Genomic DNA, 18851 nt, shown 5'->3' with positions numbered 1-18851 from the left:
GCAGAATGTTTTTGGAAGTTTAAAATTTTAACGTGACCAGCATTGCCCGCTGACCGAACTCCCCCATCTTACCCTAGTAAAAACGTTATTGAGAGTCCTTCACTTTCCAGATTTAGAAGAACTAACACGAATATTCAACAGTAGGAAGTAGTGATAGGTAAACTTTTCCATAGTACATACTTAAATCTTTCGCTGTAAAATAAAATCTTAAATAGGTTGGTAATCAAACTTTTAATATTACGCCGATTTTGAATTGGTTACCAACTAATTCTGAATCGATTCTAACTGTGAAATGCGAACAAATGTATTAATTGTATTTATTGGTGAAATTGGAAAGAGCACGTAACCGTTAAAAGAGAAGAATTTACTAATTGGACAATCCTAGAAAACAGCTGGTCTACGTCAAAATGGCAGCCGTAGGATAAACAATTAATTTTCTCGTATTTATCCGTGTTAGTTTTTCTTGGTTTTTGTTTTTTTCGGTAGTGAGAGTTGTTTTGTATTGTTTTATTCTTTCGTAGCGTTAAGGGAACTCCATGAAACCAAGTATTTTTGCAGTTGAAATTGCCTGCAATTTACGAAATTTAGGACACTTGTATCAATTTTGTGCGTAAATTACGGGAGCTTTTTTTTTTAAATTTATTTCCATTGTTGCGTTCTCAATTTTATCAAGTATTAGCAGGTTGCGCAGTAATAAATATACAAGAAACTTAAGCTTTAACTGGAGTTTACTCGATTTCATTATGTCAGAGCTTTAGTCAGAATTCTGCTCATTTTCACAAGGTTTCAATATACTTGCGTTTAAGTTTATATTTACCGCTCGCCTACACTAAGTACAACACTGTATAGTGAAAAATAAACGAAAACGCTACTTTCCGGGAGGAAAGTTCAAACTATAAACTATAAATAATAAGGGCTAATATCGAGCAAATAAAGTTACAAACTAAACAATAACTTAAAACAAAAGCACCCAAAGCGGGTATTTTTAAATGGGCATCAGCTGATTTGACAATTTGTTCGATTGCTCTATTCTATTGAGCAATCTAACGAATTGTCATAAGTTTTTGTTCGGGTTGTAAACTTTATTGTTCGATTTTAGATCTTCATAGTTCAGAGTTCATAGTTACCTAGTGGACGGACAAGGGGATTTTAGACCTTTAATAATAATTTACATTTTACAGTGCGAAATTTCCTCCTGGAAACGGGACTTTGTCGTTTTCTTACTAAGCAGTGTTTTGCTTAGTGTAAGCAAGCTGTTTTCATCGAACATTAAGTTTGTCCTTGCACCTTTCAGCTGTCACTGGGTTACCACTATGCAAGATCTGAGAAGATCTGAGAAACCCTAATCTTTCAACAGGAAATAAAAAAACACCCTCTCCTCCTTAGGTTTTATATGTCATATCATTTCTGGCTTATTGTTCCTGAGTGCCTTGTAGTAATATTCAGCATATCTGTACCACTTCTTGGGATATGTAAAGTGATCTGGGAACACTGCAGACACCAAACATAAAAGAACCGACAGTTTTCAGTAAATTACTAACTACATGAAAAACAATATTCTCAAAATGTAGACTGAAGGATACAAGAAAGTCAAAATTGATCTCTTATCTGCACAAAATTATTATTTGGGTTTATTATTATATTACAAAAAAGATTTCATTTGTACTCAAATTTCATCTAAAAAGATATTGTACTGTCCCTAACAATAAGCACTATGACCAAAAATGATTCCTTATTTTATGGAAACGAAAAATATTTTTTTAGCTTCAAACCATAATTATATTTTTTATAGATACATCGTATACGATATAACAGCATGGCTTACCATGATGGTCGACTGAAACGAGGAGATAAAATAGTTTCTATTAATGATAAATCAACAAGTGGCTTGACTCATATGGAGGCAGTAAACTTACTTAAGGTAATTTAAAATTCAATTTTAAACACCAGTTTAACAATCATGTAGTTAAAATTTATTTACCTTATTTTGGAAGAGTCTCTTTTTTCATTTTTTTGTAATTCCAATTTGTTATCTAACAGTTATCAGTATCTCTAATAATGTGACCAAATATGGTAACTGTGAGTTTCTATTAGGATTTAATGCTGCTATCTAAGTTTAAATTATTATAGGAACCATTGACTGAGTTTTCCATTGTGATCGAAGAAGGAGAAAATACTGTGCCATCACCTGTTAGTAGCATCAGCGGTAGTTTACAAAGAAGATCATCTTCAATGTCCTCTGTGCTTTCAGGAACTAAATGTAAGTGAATCTTGTAATAAAAAATAGCTTACAACGGAACTACTTTCTACTTGTTTGATTCAAAAACTGACTATAAATGAAATAGTTGGGGTGCACGAAGCTCCAGCAGAGCGACGCGACGCTAGCGCTATCTATTGAGCAGTCATGACAACAAGGCATCGTTTCGAGGAGAGAGGTAACACCGGAACACATCTAGGAAATATTGTTTGATGAAGTATGGTTTTTTAAGGAGATATAGTGAAAAATTGATTCATCATGACCCTAGGCACTATCAGAAGAAAATTCAGGAGTGTGGTTGTGGCCCGCTTGAGCTGCATTACGAAGATATGGAGGGAGATAAGGACCAGTGGCTATGCGTGACAGACTGGAGTACCTAGTTTTCCGCACGAACTTCACGACCAAAGAAGCTATGAAGAATTACAAGAGATTAGAAGCTCACGATTTCCTCATCTCTAACCTTGTATTTCCTCCTCGTGTGAAAGTCCTGCCAATGGAACGTGTGATAGTGCTTGGCAAGGTTTTCATTCCACTTGATGTACATGCGGCACTGTAGTGCTCTTATTCCCTATTGTTCGTCTGGAGTCAGGATTTAACTCTTATCACATTTGTCCTAATGTCCGAATAACTTTTCTTCTCACTTTCATTGCTTTCAATTTTCCTAAATAATTTTATGTGTGCCCCTAGATTTTTCCATTCGATGAAACAATATACAACTGAATAGTATTTCTTTCTTTCCACTTGATTTCAATTTCCCTGCTGAAATTTATGTCTTCTGTCCCTAGGAGTAATTGAAATTTTGTTCAGATATTTAGATATAAAACTAATAAATTCAGAGTCTCAATTCATCTTTGACATTTCGATATTTTCAGTCTTTTACGGAATCTTGTTCAGTCTTATTAATTCCTTTGCGAAAAACCCAAAATATATTCATGTTGAACTTTTTTATGGGGAATATGGATTGATGATTAGTGTGGAGTAGATGTTAGAAAAAAACAAAATTTGGCATAATGTTGAATAGCAGTTAATATATATGAGCATTGTTGAAAATTTCACGCGCCACGACTCATTTTTTAGTCTGAAAAGGTATTTACCTGTCCTATGAATACAGTTCACTACAGCGCAGTTCACCATCTTTTATAATTCTTTAAAAGAATTGAAATATAGAGGTATGGTGCAATGGGTTACGAAAAACGCATCATCAATACGGCCGACGCCCAGTTGTCGTATCTGACCGCCAGATGACGCTAACGTCACAGGTGACAAAAAATACAACCCGCATGACTCGGGAACCCCAAGAATCGTAACTTGCAACTATACTGTAGTTGAATATTATGAGCTTTTACTAATTGTAACTGTAAGTGAATCCTACTATCAACCTTTTTCTTGCTTATATGTCTAGAGGAATATTGAAATAGAGAAAAAACATGAAGGTGGTCGATATACATAACTAATATGTTGGAATTTCATACTGAGCACACTGTTTACACTAGAACTACACCAATACTCATAATTACACTATCTGACGCGCGTTTCGATAGCCAAGTTATCATCTTCAGAGATTGAAGATAAAGCATAATGAAGAATCGCAATTTAAAAAAACAGTTAATAGAAGTCACTGCACAAGTATATATTACGTTAAGTAACGAAATAGCTTGAATTGTCTTTTATTCCATTCGGCTTTTTCTCCCCTGGTTGATAATTAATTTATGTTTCAGCTCCTTCATTGGAAGAAAAGAAAGCTAATACAATCATAGCAATAAATAAAGACGGAGCAGGACTTGGATTCAGTATTGAAGGAGGTAAAGACTCACCACTAGGAGATGTGCCATTACGAGTGAAAAAAATATTTACAGGTAATAAACTGAATATAATAACTGAATATACTGAATAAACTAACTGACGTAGAGTACATCCCACTTAATGCCCACGATTATAACACCCAATGACTCTTCCACAAAAATAGGAAAGTCTACCTAAGCAAATCTGTCAGACAGTTCAGACACATTCCACGACATTACCTCTGTTTGTAATAAAATGCGAACAACATAATAATAAATAATGTCGTTTCTTTCAAGTAAGCTCATTTTTGTGAATAGCTTCTACGTTTGAAAAAAATTATAAGCATAACATGAGAACCAGTCTCAGAAACCTAAAACGGAGGACTGGAAGCTTTTACGCACAATTTTGCCAAAAGAGGACAAAGGCTGGAGAACCAAAAGGCTTACTGGGCCTAAATATTTTTGGACAGTTGTGGGCATTAAGTGGAACGTATCCAATTTGGCGAAGGAACCTACTGTATAGACGAGTTTCACTAAGAGGGGGTTATGTATGGAATGTAAAGGTAATCAGAACCATTTTGAATGGACAAAAACCTGAAAAAGTGTCTATCTGTAAACAGCATATTATTTGTTTTAAAATCACCATTTTCGTTGAACCAGAATGTTCATTACCAAAAATTTGGGACGATATGAAAGTTATACTTTGATTCTATTCACTACATATCATATATTTTTCAATTCCAGGAGGCGCAGCAGACAAATCCGGAAATTTGGAAGTCGGTGACGAAATATTGAAAGTGAATGACATCAATTTCACAAATTTAACCAGAATCGAAGCTTGGAATTTAATGAAGAAAATTCCAGAAGGCAAAGTTGAAATACATATATTAAGATAAATTTTATTCATCATTCGAATTGAGTTACTTGTGTGATTGCACTAGCCTTAGGTACAAAAATAGAAGTCAGGGAAAACAGAATCGATTCTAGTGAACTCAAAGTATGTAGCAAAACAAATTTTTATTTGTTCCTTTTTCTAAATGGCAGCAATTTTGGTTTGATACAATGTACCAAAATCCTAGTGCTTCAAATTAATAACAACTTTAACATTACGGAAATAAAATTAAATCTTGCCAAAACAATTGAGTATTTGTACTTATTTAAAATAAATTTATTACCCACATTTTTATGCATTACTTTCCGTTATAATTTTATATATATTTTATATAAATGCTTCATGTAATAAATTATTTCTATTTATCTATATATATATATATATATATATATATATATATATATATATATATATATATATATTTGCTGTAAATATACATTGAATTAATAAATTTTTATTGAAAATAGTGTTTTAGTTGATTGTTATTAGGTGCACAAAGCGCCTATTTTATAGACGTTTCACATAGGTTGGATTCCACTAAGCACTCCCGACTATCACGTTCACGACCACGATCTTTCCCGTTCCACTTAGTTCTGAGCGTTAAAATCGTAAACCCCCAAATGGAATTGCTTACGACGTGTTTTGAGCGTTGAGATAAATATAAACGAATGACATAACAGAACAAAATAAAGCGGAAGCTTTAAGATGTTATAATTTATAAATTATTGATTTTTTTAGTAGAATGCTCAAATGATTTACACTAAACTAAAATCAAAATATTTTTTGAGGTGGTAGTAAAATATTTGATGGTACGTCACAAGACTGCTTCAAAAATACTTCCTATATCCCATAACGCACTGAATAACTAGATAGATCATGGTTGCAATCTGCGTTGCTTGAGTTTTGAAAATTCCGCAAATTCTTTTAACGCTCACTTCGACCCACCTCTTGACAAGGGTCGTTGTGAACGTTAGTCATGACGTCATGCACCTATAGATGACCCAAGGTTGAATCAATTTTCTAATTGAAGTTCAGACCTCTAGATGGGTTTGTCAGCATAAGTAGACATCCAGTTGACAAACTTGACACAAAACTGGATGTTTGTATACATTAAATTAAACAGTTTCTTTTGATAGTTCATGATCGTTGTGTTGTGCTCGTATTTTTGTGTCCTTTCAATTATGTCTAGTGTTAGTTACCTCTCTGTACTATTAGTTTCTTAGTAATAGTAATTTGAGTGAAGTAACTTTTGTTACTTTGTAAAAATGGATGAAAAGAAATTTTGTGTGTTAATAAGTATTACTCTTTGCCAAAATAACACTATTGAAGCGAAATGTTTGAGAAATATTATTCGTTTTTTTCACCAGGAAAATCAACCTTTCAGAAGTGAAGAAATTAGCACTGAGGACGATGGACGCAGTGGACACTGAAGAAAATAAGTCCACAAAATAATTTCGGATAACCGTAAAGTGAAGCAGATTTGATAGCTGAGGTCCTGAAGATATCAAAAGAAGCTGTTGTCATATCGAGAATGAATTGGAAATGCGATAGCTTTGTTTTGGTGCCGCAAAAAATCACAAACGACGAAAAACTGATGATTCTGAGCAGTGTTTGGAGCTATTCAATCGCGATAAGCTCAAATTTTTGCGTCGATATGTGACAATGGATGAAACACGGGTCACATCATTTCACACTGGAGTCCAATCGAGTCAGTCAAATTGGCTGAATAATGGTGGTAGTATTAAAAAAAGTGATTTCGAGAAAAACGTGTTTAAAGTTTGAAAAAGAGATGACAAGCGTCAACGGTCAAAGTGACGCTAAACTAGTACACCGACACAAAGACAGTTCATAATATTACTAGTGCCACCCATCGGTAGTCGTGTGTACAATTTACTAGTAGAAATAGTCGCTAAGGGATATCTGAGGCGGTTAAGTAAATCGGAACGAAAGGCGCGCCACGTTCGCTAGAACGCGTAGTAGGGTAGGATACCTAGCGTCTGAAGCTCATAACTCAGAGAAAAATTTTGTTTTTGGTAGTGACTTTTTGAAATTTTTACTATGGTGTTACCCCTTATCCCAGCAACCTGTGATGGGTCAAGGGAGTAGGTCAAGTTCACGATGTTATTAAAACCAGTGTATATAGAGAAAATAATTTATTATGCTAACATCACAACAAGAAATTACTTAAATAAATTTATGGAAGTACGAACAAATTTTAAATAAAAAAAAACAGTACGTCAATTATTCCAAAATTTATGAACGAAGAAAAATTTGAAAAAAATGGAAAACAGATCGGTGTTACCATATGCTTGTTGAACAAAAATACTTTGGGAATAAAGTATACAATAGCTTGAGCTTCAGTTAAATAATGTAAGGTGTTTCTGATTAAACCCAAGTATTTCGCTCATGCGCGTGCAAAGGGAGACAAGTCCGAAAAAGTGCATTTTCAGTTAAGTACGGAAACAACTTATTGCATAAAAAGTTACTTTTGTGCCAAAAGAGGTAAGTTAATATGTTTTCTTTTGTCTTAGTTTTTATATAATGTGAATTGATGTAAGTCATGTCTAATGTGAAAAAGAAATCTTGTGATATCTCAACTAACACTCACAAATTATTTAGTACCATCCGTGTTATCCGTAAATTGAACCAGCAAAATTAGCAACGACGGCAATAGAAGCTTGGAAATGTTTTTTTTCCAGATGAGATAATTCAAGAGATTGTTCAATGCACAAATCAATATATTCGGATCAGAAGACCACACTTTCAGAGAAAACGTGATGCTGCAGATATAGACGAATGCGAAATAAAGGCTGTCATTGGTTTACTCTATATAGCAGGTGTGCTAAAATCATCACATTAAAATCTCAGAAATTTGTATAATCAAGATGGTACTGGTGTGGAAATATTTCGCCTAACTACGGGTATAAATCGGTTGCAATTTTTACTAAAAGCTCTGCGTTTTGACAATACTGAAGACAGAGAAATAAGAAAACAAAGTGATAAGTTTGCTCACGCGCGAAATCTTTTTGATGGTTTTGTTCAACGATATCTGTCAAAGTATTCTCCAAGCGACTGTGTGACTGTGTGACTCTTGATGAAATGCTCGATTCTTTTCGCGGTAGGTGTCCCTTCCGCCAATATATGCCGAAAAAACCGGCGAGATATGGATTAAAAATTTGGGCATTAGTTGACTCAGAATATTTTTATACATATAATATGGAACTTTATGTTGGAGTTCAGCCACCCAATCCATACAAAGGCGACAATTCCGCACATCAAGTAGTAAAAAGGCTTATTCGACCTATATCTGGTACAGGCCGAAATGTGACGTGCGATAATTGGTTCTCCTCTGTGGGGTTAGACCTTTATAAAATTGATAAGTTGACGTTAGTTGCCACACTGAAAAAAAAATAAGAATGAAATTCCGCCACCATTCATAGCTAAAATGAAAGACAAAACATCGTAACACTACCAAAATCAATAAAAATCCCAATAAATGAAATTCTGGGTGTGCCTGAAACACAACCACCACCGAAAACATCAGTTTCTGGAAGGTGTTATTTATGTAGTTATAAAAGAAATAGAAAAACATCAACACAATGCAGAAGCTGTCAGAAATCCATTTGCCGAGAACACACTGTTCCATTGTGTCTAGCATGCGCGCAGAAGGAGGAGAAGTGGAAAAGCCTGATAATTACTTTTCACTTTTTTTTATAATTTTCAAGTATATTTTATTGTCCTTTGCTATTATATTTCTAAAATGCCTAGGACTTTTTATTTTTCGGTTTTTTTATATGAATATTTAAATGCGGTCATTTACACCGTGCGCGTGTACTTATTACAAAAGTAGAGACGCCTGTAACGCCGGATTAACTGGCCATTAAAATCAAACCATCTTATTCTTCTCCTTTGTTGTTCCCTCTACTAGAAATGTTGACTTCATCTCGATTCAATCAGAATAGATTAGAGACAGATAGAAAGTGTTTTACTGATGTTCTTTCTTTCTCTATTAGCCATTCAGGTCACCTTAATAAGCTCAAATACATCGTTCTCTCTATTATTAATATTAACTGTATGTTTTAAATTGTCAAAGCTAACATCCTGATTAAGTTCGGAATCAAGCATGCGCTTTTCAGCGATACTAAATTAGTTAGTAATTGATTCAGAATCGATTCTGAATAACTTTGTTCATAGGCCCGATTCAGAATCAGTTTAGAGATCGATCGCATACGCACTTTCAAAATTGTCTTTCACACTTAGCTGAGTTTAGTAATATTTCAGTATTCGTGGCATCGATTCCGTTAATTATTCATTACGAAGTTATAGTAGTTTTCAGGTTTATGTTAGTGGATCAAAATGGGTTCGTAATAAAGCAGGAATGCCAGCGTGAATTCGAACGCAAGCGTTTGTGTTTATAAATATTACACTTCGTAATCTTATTAATTTATGTGTGTGCGAACGAGGGTGGGAACGAATGTAAAAGTTTAGAAATTGAAACTAAAGCTGTAAACTCTGCACCATGCATTTAGAACTCTCCGAAAGTACATTTCACAATTGAACAATTTTAGCCAATTTACAGCGCGAAAAATTCGTGTACTTCTACAAACCGACTAAGTCAAGAATGTACATATAATAAAGGTTAGTTATATGTTTTTTTTACAAATTAAACAAATTTATACTTATTACAGATATTATATTTGAATCTCTAATAGCTTTTCATGGTGACAAGGATTACAAAGTACCTGGCTCAAGCTATTTAGACTCTGAGAATATACCTTTACATACCCTACAAAAAAAACTACCACAAAATCTAGTATCTCCTCGCGTCACAGATAATAGAACAGAATTTAAAAAAAAAGGAAGAAATCCAGTAAAGAGATACACAAGAGATGCAAAGAAAAAAGCGAAGAATTGATAGAAACGATGGCAGTCCATATTCAACGGAAAATTGATCCGAAGCCGCAAATGTAAAGACTTGGGAAGGTTCAGGAAGAAGTGAGCATCAAGATTTGATCAGGAAGGTTTGATTTTAAGAGAAGAAAAGAAAACAGAAAAGACAGACACTACAAAACCAAGACAATTTAATACTAAATGGAAACTTGATCGAAATTTGTAAAGGCTGTTTTATTTGATTTATCAAATTAATTTATTGAGACTGTTGTAAGAAAAAACTCTCATCTCAGGCACAACATTGGATGATGAGAGGGGTCATCATCCTCCTAAGAACAAAATCGAAACTGACAGAATTGAACTGGTTAAGAAACATATAACTTCAATTCCGAATTCTGAAGATGTAATTTTGCGAAAAAACTGGATAAGGAAAATGGAAAACTAGGCATGTCTAGAGCCGTACAACTTAACAATGTATGATTTCGTCAATAACAAAACTACTTGTTGTAGTATGAAACACTATCTGGCAGAGGTGCAAATCAGATCGGTTCTTGCTTAATAAAAGAACTTTTGACCTTATCACTCAACATTAAATATGTAACCTTTTATTCTGATACATATGGTGGTCAGAATAAAACTAGCCATAGAGTTGCGATGTAAATGACTGATGCAAAATTCAAATTTTGAGATAGTGGTTCACAAATTCTTAATACCCAGATATACGAATGTGAAACTATTCACTCAATTATTGAGAAAAAAATAAACATTATGAGAGTCTTATTGAATAGTTGGTAAAATCATGTAGCAAAACAAATGTGCAGGAAATGAAAAAGGATGGTTTTATTGATTTCTCCTCACTACTAAAAACGTGTGTACAAGCTAGAAAAGTGGATGATCATGGTAAAAAATTTGTATGGAAAAAACAATCGGTATGTTTTCCTATAAAAATAGCCCCAACGAAAAAGAAATTTATGAAAAAATGTTATTTTGCAGGAGAGGTCAAAATTCTCTTCTCGCAGTTCTTCCAAAATGCAAATAGCCAACTTGTATATCTGAGGAGAAGTAAAAGAATTTGAACAAACTCCTGCCGTATGTCGATGAAATACTTCACAACTACTGAGAGAAATATCCAGGACACTTCACAACATTTAGATGAAGTCTCTTCTCGCGATTAGTGTGAAAGGAGTTATGTGTTGATTTTTTATGCTTTCCGAGTTGTTTATTTATGATTAGTGTAAAAGGAGTTGAGTATTGAGTTTTTTGTGCATACTGAGTTATGTTTGTTTTTTTTTTCTCAAACCGACACGTTTTTCTTCTGGTTTGTTATAATGTTTTATGCTTTACAACTAAATAAATGTGTTGCTCAATATATATTGGTTTAGTTTAATACGATGTTTTTAGAAAACTCAACTAAAAATAGGACCTTTTCAAAAACCAATATATTTCAATACTATTGTTTTTGACTTCTCTCCCTTTGCACGCTCGTGAGCGATTTATTGATATCAAAATAGTTATAACTATGTTTTCAAAATAACATAATCGTGAAATTCAGCATATATTAAAAACTAATTTACCAAATGCTATTTTACTGAAAACTAATTGAAGTAATGATGGTTTAATCTGACTCTGATGCCTCTTCATTCTTATGTCTTCGTTTTTTGCCCCTAGGTACGGAATTCTCAGTTGCTAACTCTTTTTCTAACATTAGATTCACATTTGCTAGGAAAATGTCGTGTTGTTCGTTACTGTCATTAGAGACAGCTATTTCAGAATCAGATGTAATATTTATGGCGTCACTATTGTCATTGAATTCTTGAACTCGTTGATCATCAGTGACAGTTATTATCTCCGGCAAACTGAAATGATCTGGATGTCTGATGATTATTTTCTTTCCGTTATTGACACACGGGCCTAGCTGTATGTATGCTAAATTTGTGTACATGGAGTATCCTCTTTCTACAGCGAGATAATTTTCCTTGATAAAATAACCAATTACATACTCTTGTTGTTCTTTGGAACAAATTTTGTTTTTAAAATGAGCGTTCCAAGTGTTCAATAGTTTCAGTAGAGTTAATTTAGATTCTTTTTCATTACTGTTTTTTATAATATTTACAATATATTTTAAAATACCATTAAGTACATAGGTAATCCTCGGAGATTGATTTTTACAATTATCACACATACTATCACAGTCGGAAGGTTTATAGGTATCTCTGAAATGTTCCATAACAATTTTTCTTCTACAACTGCAACAAACCAATTTTAATCAACATATATTATATGATGCAGTCCATAATTATGGAATAAATTCAATTTTAGCGTTATTATACACTATGTAAAAAACCTGCAACAGGCCGATTTTTATTCTAAAATTGACAATATTATCCCCCTCCAGCAACCCTCTGAATTATAAAAACCCCCTAGAAAATTTTAAATAAAAGAGGTCGTGTGGAAAATTGTTAGAAAGGGATGTTAGTCCTCTCTAGGGCAATAAAAAGTTTTTTAAATTTGGTGCAATCATATCTGAGAAAATTAATTTTCAAGATGTAAAATTTTGATGTCTTGATAACAAAATTTTACATAGAATGAGGATAATAATGTTGCATAATATTTAGAATGTATTTGTCAACGTACTTTACAATTAATCACTTCTTGACAATAACCAAAGCGATTTTGGAATTCTTGTACAACATTATGTATGACCTAGCGGGTAATTTTGTTAATTTCTTCCGTTATTCTAACTTTTAAATCAGCAATATTGTCTGGTCTAAGCAACTACTAAATTTGAGCAAACACTTGTTAGAAGCCTGTCCGGCGCGATTGTCAGATGATATATCTGAGGAGCGGAGTTGTCAAATATTTTACAAAATACGTGAAGTCTTGTCTCAAGTCACCAAGCAGTTTCAAGTCACCAAACAATCTCAAATGACCCGACCTGACGGTAATAGCAAAAACAGAAAAATGTTTGATGGTTGGGATAGAAGATAGAAGATAAAATAATATTCCTATAAAGTTATTAATGAAAGCAAAAAAAAATTTCAATCATTTAAAGGAATTGGAAACCGTTTCTTCCAACAAGCAATTAATCATGAAAATTTATACACAACACGTTATAGGGAGTACTCCCTCTAAGCCTGTGAAATTAAAAGATGCTTGATTTCTCATAAGTACAGATAACAGATCTATCAAAGTAGTTACAAAAGCAAATTTATAATCACTTTGTGTAAGTTTAATAATTATAAAAACAAGAAAATAATAAATGAAGGGACAAACCTATTTTTCTCGAGACAATATGCTAGAATATCTTGAGCTTGTTGTTCCTCTGCAGGTCTATTTGCGTTGCTGTGATGTTTTAAAAAGTCAGTTAACCCAAACATAAGAATACAATCTGACTTTTCACCATCTCTTCCTGCTCTTCCACTTTCCTGATAGAGTCCTTCTAAACTCTTGGGTAGTGAATAATGAATAACAAATCTCACATCTGGTTTATCTGAAGAAGTACATGTATGTTAATGTTGAAAAATTATTGCATGTTCTAGAGCAGTGATTCCCAACAGGTGGTTCGCAGTGTTTGTAGCGGGAGTTCACAGTGTTTGTAGAGGGAGGTCGCAGTGTTTGTAGAGGGGGTTCGCGAAAATAATATTGTAACGGCGGATTTTTTAAAACGCCATTAAAATCAAAAGTAAAAAAAAATAAAACAAAAACACGAAAATTAAACAACACACCCACTGTAAAACAGATTGTTCTCTGCCTGTTTGTTAAGAAATCTATAATAAATTTCAATATTACATTTTATCAATGTGATTATTATCATGTTCTGCTTTATATTTAAAATAATTGCAGCAGTTTTCACTTCTATGTAATATTTTTTTTACAATACAATTGGAAATAGATATCAAATTAAGACAGTTTACTACAAATTTTAGAATTAGATACTTGTTCACAAATGGGAGCTGGGAGAAGTTTCCACATTTCTTCACTACTTCATACCAAAGTTAGACGGCTCTCCCGTGGTTGAGGTTTGACGCGTTTGATTGAATTGAAGTCTGGAATTCAAGCATTTTTCATTGATCATCCATTCATTTGTCTTCTTGTATATCGACATCCTTTGGCTGCAAAAGCTGTGTATTTAGCTGACATTTTTTGTAAACTGAACGAATTAAATATGTCTTTACAAGGCGTGGGTATCACCATTTCCAGTGTACATGATATAATTGAGGCTGTGTTAAAAAAGATCAACTTTTGGTTTCCGTGCCTGCGGATGAATGAGTATAAATGTTTCGATTCTATCAGCACTTTTGATGACTGTTTTCCTAAAAGATGCAATATATTCATCTAAAACAACTAGATACATAATCCATTTCAAGGAAATGTAAGTTCGGAAACTTCTCTAAATATACTGGAAAAAGAAAAACTCATAGAGTTATCTTGTGACAGGTTTCTAGAAGCAATTTTTAAAGATCAATCTTTAATTGACTTCTGGTTCAGTATATAAAATGAATATACTGTTGTCAAAAAACGCCAATGAAGTACTATTACCATTTTGCACCACATAGCTATGTTAGAAAGGATTGTCAACATATACTTATATGAAAGACAAATACAGAAACAGGTTAAATGCAGAACCTGATCTGAAACTGAAATTGTCAGATATTGAGCATAACTTTGAATTGATTTGTTCTCTCAAACATCCAGAAATATTCCATCAAGAGTTTTTCCAAATGTAAAACATAAGAACTAGTTTGTTAAATTTAAATGTTTTATGATTAATATAATTAATTATTCTGCAATAAGGAAAAAATATATATTCTATCATCAATGACTACCTAGGGAGTTCGTCAACCTGTCTTTTGGTTTGTGAGGAAAAAAAAGTTGGGAAATACTGTTCTAGAGTAACATTGTTATATGTTTGGAAAAAAATCAAAAAACCAAACACTGACTCGAAAGTTCTTTTCTGTTTAACAAACAAGAAAAAACCTGGAAAATTAAATTAATGGGAAAAAATTTTTAACTTGCTTGCCATTGCTTTTTCAAAGGCAATTGCTTTGAATACAAGAAAAATGTAAAATACTGGTATTAAGAATTCACCTGATATTGTAAAAGAATTGAATAAATTCAAATAACAAACATAATTTATACGAAAAATATAAAACATATACAATACATACCAATTCCCATTCCAAAAGCAGTAGTAGCAACTACTGCTTGATATTTATTCTCCAGCCATCGTTTATGAATTATAGTTTTATGCTCAGGATCAAGTTGAGCATGGTAATATTTTACTCGTAAATTTTGGTCTTTTAATGCAATGCTAAGTTCTTCAGATTCTTTGATTGTGGAAGTATAAATAATTCCAGACATGTCTTTATATCTGTTCTTCATCCAATTTGCAATCATCTTTACACACTCGTTTTTTTCAGGTTTAAATACCACCTTAAAGAAGACTTATCATGAATACAACCAAAATGTATATAAAAATATATTTTATGCTCTAAAAATCATTTAATATAATCTTTCTTATTAATGTTCTCTAACTAACAATAACATAAAGAAAGTAGTCAATATAGATAAATATTTTCAAGTTTTGATCTATTTCGGTCTTTATAAAAGTATATTTTTATTAATGATAAAAAACACTTAAACAATTGGAGTAAAACATTAATTCTATTTTATAAATTTCAATGTAACTATGAATAATCCAACTGATGGCTGCTACTTATTTTTGAGATATGACAACTAAGAATTAAAAAAAATGATTTATTGATTTAATCTAAGGCTCGGAAACCTGGTCCATAAAAAAAACGGATAAGATATTATAATCGACCTTCGAGAGAAAGATACTGACAACAATTTACGTGGCTCTACAAGAAAATGACATCCTGGGACTTGTATGTAACTTTGAACTCTCACAACTTCTACGGAGGTTCAGGAAACAGAACACATAATAACAACAATCAAAATGGAGCAGCCTTCGAAAACAGCTTACCCACAAAAAAAAATTAAGACCATATCAATGAGCAGTACAGGCAGAAAGAGACCAAAGCTAATATGAAGATACAGGATTTCTGAAGATGCTACAAAGATCGGTGAAGCAAATTGCATGGTCCTTGCAAGTGGCCGGAAAGGATGGCATTCAAAGCTAGAGAAATTCGAGACCTCACTGTAAGACTGCAGTGCCAGTCAAGCGACACTCACAATTAAACTGTCTGCGTGCGTTTCGATAACCAAGTTATTGTCATTAGAGACTGAAGGTACTCAAATTTTTAATTGAAAATATCCTCTATTCGGAAGTTATGAAAGTACAAATAAAGTTATATTTTATTATAAAAAAACTATAGTTATTTAAATCACTCATAATTTTATAAGAATAAATCAGTCATAAAAAAGGTCTTAGAAATAATGGAATATAATACTTCAAATAATTTTTTGATTTGAACAGTTTTATTTTGTTATCTATAAGAATTGATTTATCAATACAGGAAAGACTTTGAAAACTTAGGGGAAGATAGAAAAGTATTACTAGAAACTTTAAAACAGCATAAGATGACAGATTAGTTTTTTATATAAGTGTGCTCAATAAATACTAGAACAGAAATAATCCAATGTTGGGGTTAAAAAATATATTCAAAACATTTTTTTTATATTTTTTTTGTTTTGAATATAACTTATATATAATTCTTACCTTATAAAACAGATTTGGTCTATTAAACGGAGAGGTTAAAACCACATGAGACTTGAGATTAAGAGTTTTCTTAATATCAGCTAATATCTCCATTGTAGCAGTTGCTGTTAAACCTAGTATAGGAACTTCAGGAAACATTTGTTTAAATAATCCCAAATGTTGATAGTCTGGTCGAAAATCATGTCCCCATGTGGAGCAACAATGTACTTCATCTGGAATGATGTAAAAAAATGTAATATGACTAATGATTTTATTTAAGTATGAAGTAAATGGACTTGGGGTAATGAAATTGTTAAAAGTAAGAGCCAAGTGTAATTATCAACAACAATTTTATAATTACCTATAACAATTCTAACAAGTGATTTCTTCTCATAACACTTTTTAAGACAGGACATGAACATTTTGCTTTTTGCTACCCATTCTGGGGTAACAAACAGTATTCGAAGCTTAGAATTTTTTGTAACCATCAAATCCTGTATTACCTTCTTTTCACGTCTTGCTGTGCTAGCATTAATCGTAGCTGCCTCAATGTCCATTTTTTTCAAAGATATCAGCTGATCTTCTATCAGAGCAATTAAAGGGGAAATAACTACTGTCAAACCTCCATCAACTAAAGCAGGTAACTGGTAAACTAGGCTTTTACCTCCCCCAGTAGGCATTAATAGCAATACATCCTGTTTTGATAATGTGGCATTAATAGCTGTCAACTGTTTTAACCGAAAATTCTCAAAATTGAAAACTTCTTTCAAAATGTCAAGTATTTTATTCGACCACTCAAAAACACCATCTTTCCAGGTGTTTACTTCCCTAGTCAGATTGTAATTCAATTCTAACCGCTCCTTTTGTGCAACTAAAGTACTTAATATATCTGAAATGCGTTTCTGAGCTGCACGGTATTCTTGAATTCTACTGTTAATTTTTGCAAGTTCTTCAGTATAATCTACAACAAACATTAAATGATAATAAGTATGAGTATACCAGTGCTGAAGTATAATCTTACCCTTTTCTTCCATGATTAGTATCCAAAATTTCCACAACTGAGAAAATATAATAATATATAAATAATGAAATAGAATATATTAACCACTTTAAACCACGACCATTACAACATATCCTCTCATCCACTTTTTTGCATTGATGCTTTCCGGGAAACAAAATTTCTCAACTGTTATTTGAATGTTGTTTGTTTCTATCTCTTCTTTTTATTTGATGTTCTGGTCTTCACCACACCAGCATTTTAATGATTAAATTTTTATTCGGAAAAGTCAAACGTCTTGAGTGAAGTAATTTAATAGTCCCTTTCAACTTATTACATTTTTTTAATAATTTTTCTTTGGTTAATGAAATTTATAATTATAAACTCTACGACTACTATTTTAATCTAATTGAGGGCTGTCAAATCTCACAGTCACACACGAGAAAAATAGTTTATACCTCATAGATGGCAGAAAAATATGTGAGATTTTCAAAAAATAATTGTGTTCAAACTTTATATCCAGTAGATATTCACTGTTAGACAAAACTTATGTCACATTGAGATAGGCAGACTATATGATGAAAGTAGATTATAATTGATTTTATTGAAATGCTGGATTAGATGGATAAAAAATGGCTACCAGTTGGTTCCATATAAAATAGGTAGTTTATAAAGAACACTACTGAACTTATTTTGGTATCCTCAAGAGGGCGACAGCGAAGATTTAGTGTATAGAGAAAAAGTCTTTGTTAAACAGTGGCGTAACCACAAATCAATTATATTAGTTTGTAGACTGACAATTTAATGTTACTATATTCTTTCACCAAATCAAGTTTCACTGATTATTGTCTTAATTCTATTAAAACTTGAATCTATTCACTAAAAATACAAGAGACACACAGTTTAAACAAGTTTCAAAATAACAGAGAATAACAGATACATAAGTGTTCCTAGTTTTAATTGAAACTAGGAGAAATATAGAGAATAGACCTTACAATGATTCATAAATTTCTTTCCTATTCACGCGAATGACGTTTCAAAATTTTTAAGCATACAGGGTTTGATTGAAAAATCCACCGTAATTAGGTTTTAAGTTCTTCACTAAGGTCTTGAATAGTCAATCGCCTGTTAGAACTAACAAAATTGTTCACTTTTTGTACATTCCATTATTAAGGTCAGATGATGTTCCGATTGTTTCTCGCCTTCAACTGTTTGAAATCGCTGACATCACATCATCTTTTTAAAAACAAACTGATTGCCAACAACTTGTTGCATAATAAACTCGTTATTTCAGGGAGGAGATGGGCCATAAGTATGTTATTAACAAAAACGAATGGTATAATATTTTTATCTTAATTGATCAATGTAAATGT

At 32.5% G+C, this 18851-nt stretch overlaps 2 protein-coding genes across 2 annotated transcripts in view; one reads left to right on the top strand and one right to left on the bottom strand.

Moving 5' to 3' along the window:
• LOC130897799 (uncharacterized) overlaps positions 1 to 5271 on the top strand; it is a 69368-nt gene extending 64097 nt beyond the window's left edge. The window contains exons 6-9 of the mRNA XM_057806710.1: positions 1793 to 1921; positions 2131 to 2260; positions 3976 to 4113; positions 4783 to 5271. Coding sequence (XP_057662693.1) covers positions 1793 to 1921; positions 2131 to 2260; positions 3976 to 4113; positions 4783 to 4934 — 549 coding nt within the window. The 3' untranslated portion in view covers positions 4935 to 5271. The remainder of the gene's footprint in view (positions 1 to 1792; positions 1922 to 2130; positions 2261 to 3975; positions 4114 to 4782) is intronic.
• Positions 5272 to 7068: 1797 nt separating this feature from the next.
• Positions 7069 to 18088, bottom strand: LOC130896430 (ATP-dependent DNA helicase Q1-like). The gene is made up of 6 exons (XM_057804534.1): positions 17503 to 18088; positions 16843 to 17442; positions 16503 to 16714; positions 14989 to 15253; positions 13094 to 13310; positions 7069 to 12066 (listed from the first exon to the last, which is right to left on the bottom strand). Exons 1-6 carry the CDS (start codon positions 17513 to 17515, stop codon positions 11436 to 11438), a joined length of 1938 nt encoding a protein of 645 aa, XP_057660517.1. The 5' UTR covers positions 17516 to 18088; the 3' UTR covers positions 7069 to 11435.
• Between the last annotated feature and the right edge of the window lie 763 nt (positions 18089 to 18851).

Source organism: Diorhabda carinulata, chromosome 1 (assembly GCF_026250575.1).
Source record: "Diorhabda carinulata isolate Delta chromosome 1, icDioCari1.1, whole genome shotgun sequence".
Lineage (NCBI taxonomy): Eukaryota > Metazoa > Arthropoda > Insecta > Coleoptera > Chrysomelidae > Diorhabda > Diorhabda carinulata.
The sequence above is the reverse complement of the archived record's forward strand: the minus strand, read 5'-3'. Positions and strand labels throughout refer to the sequence as shown.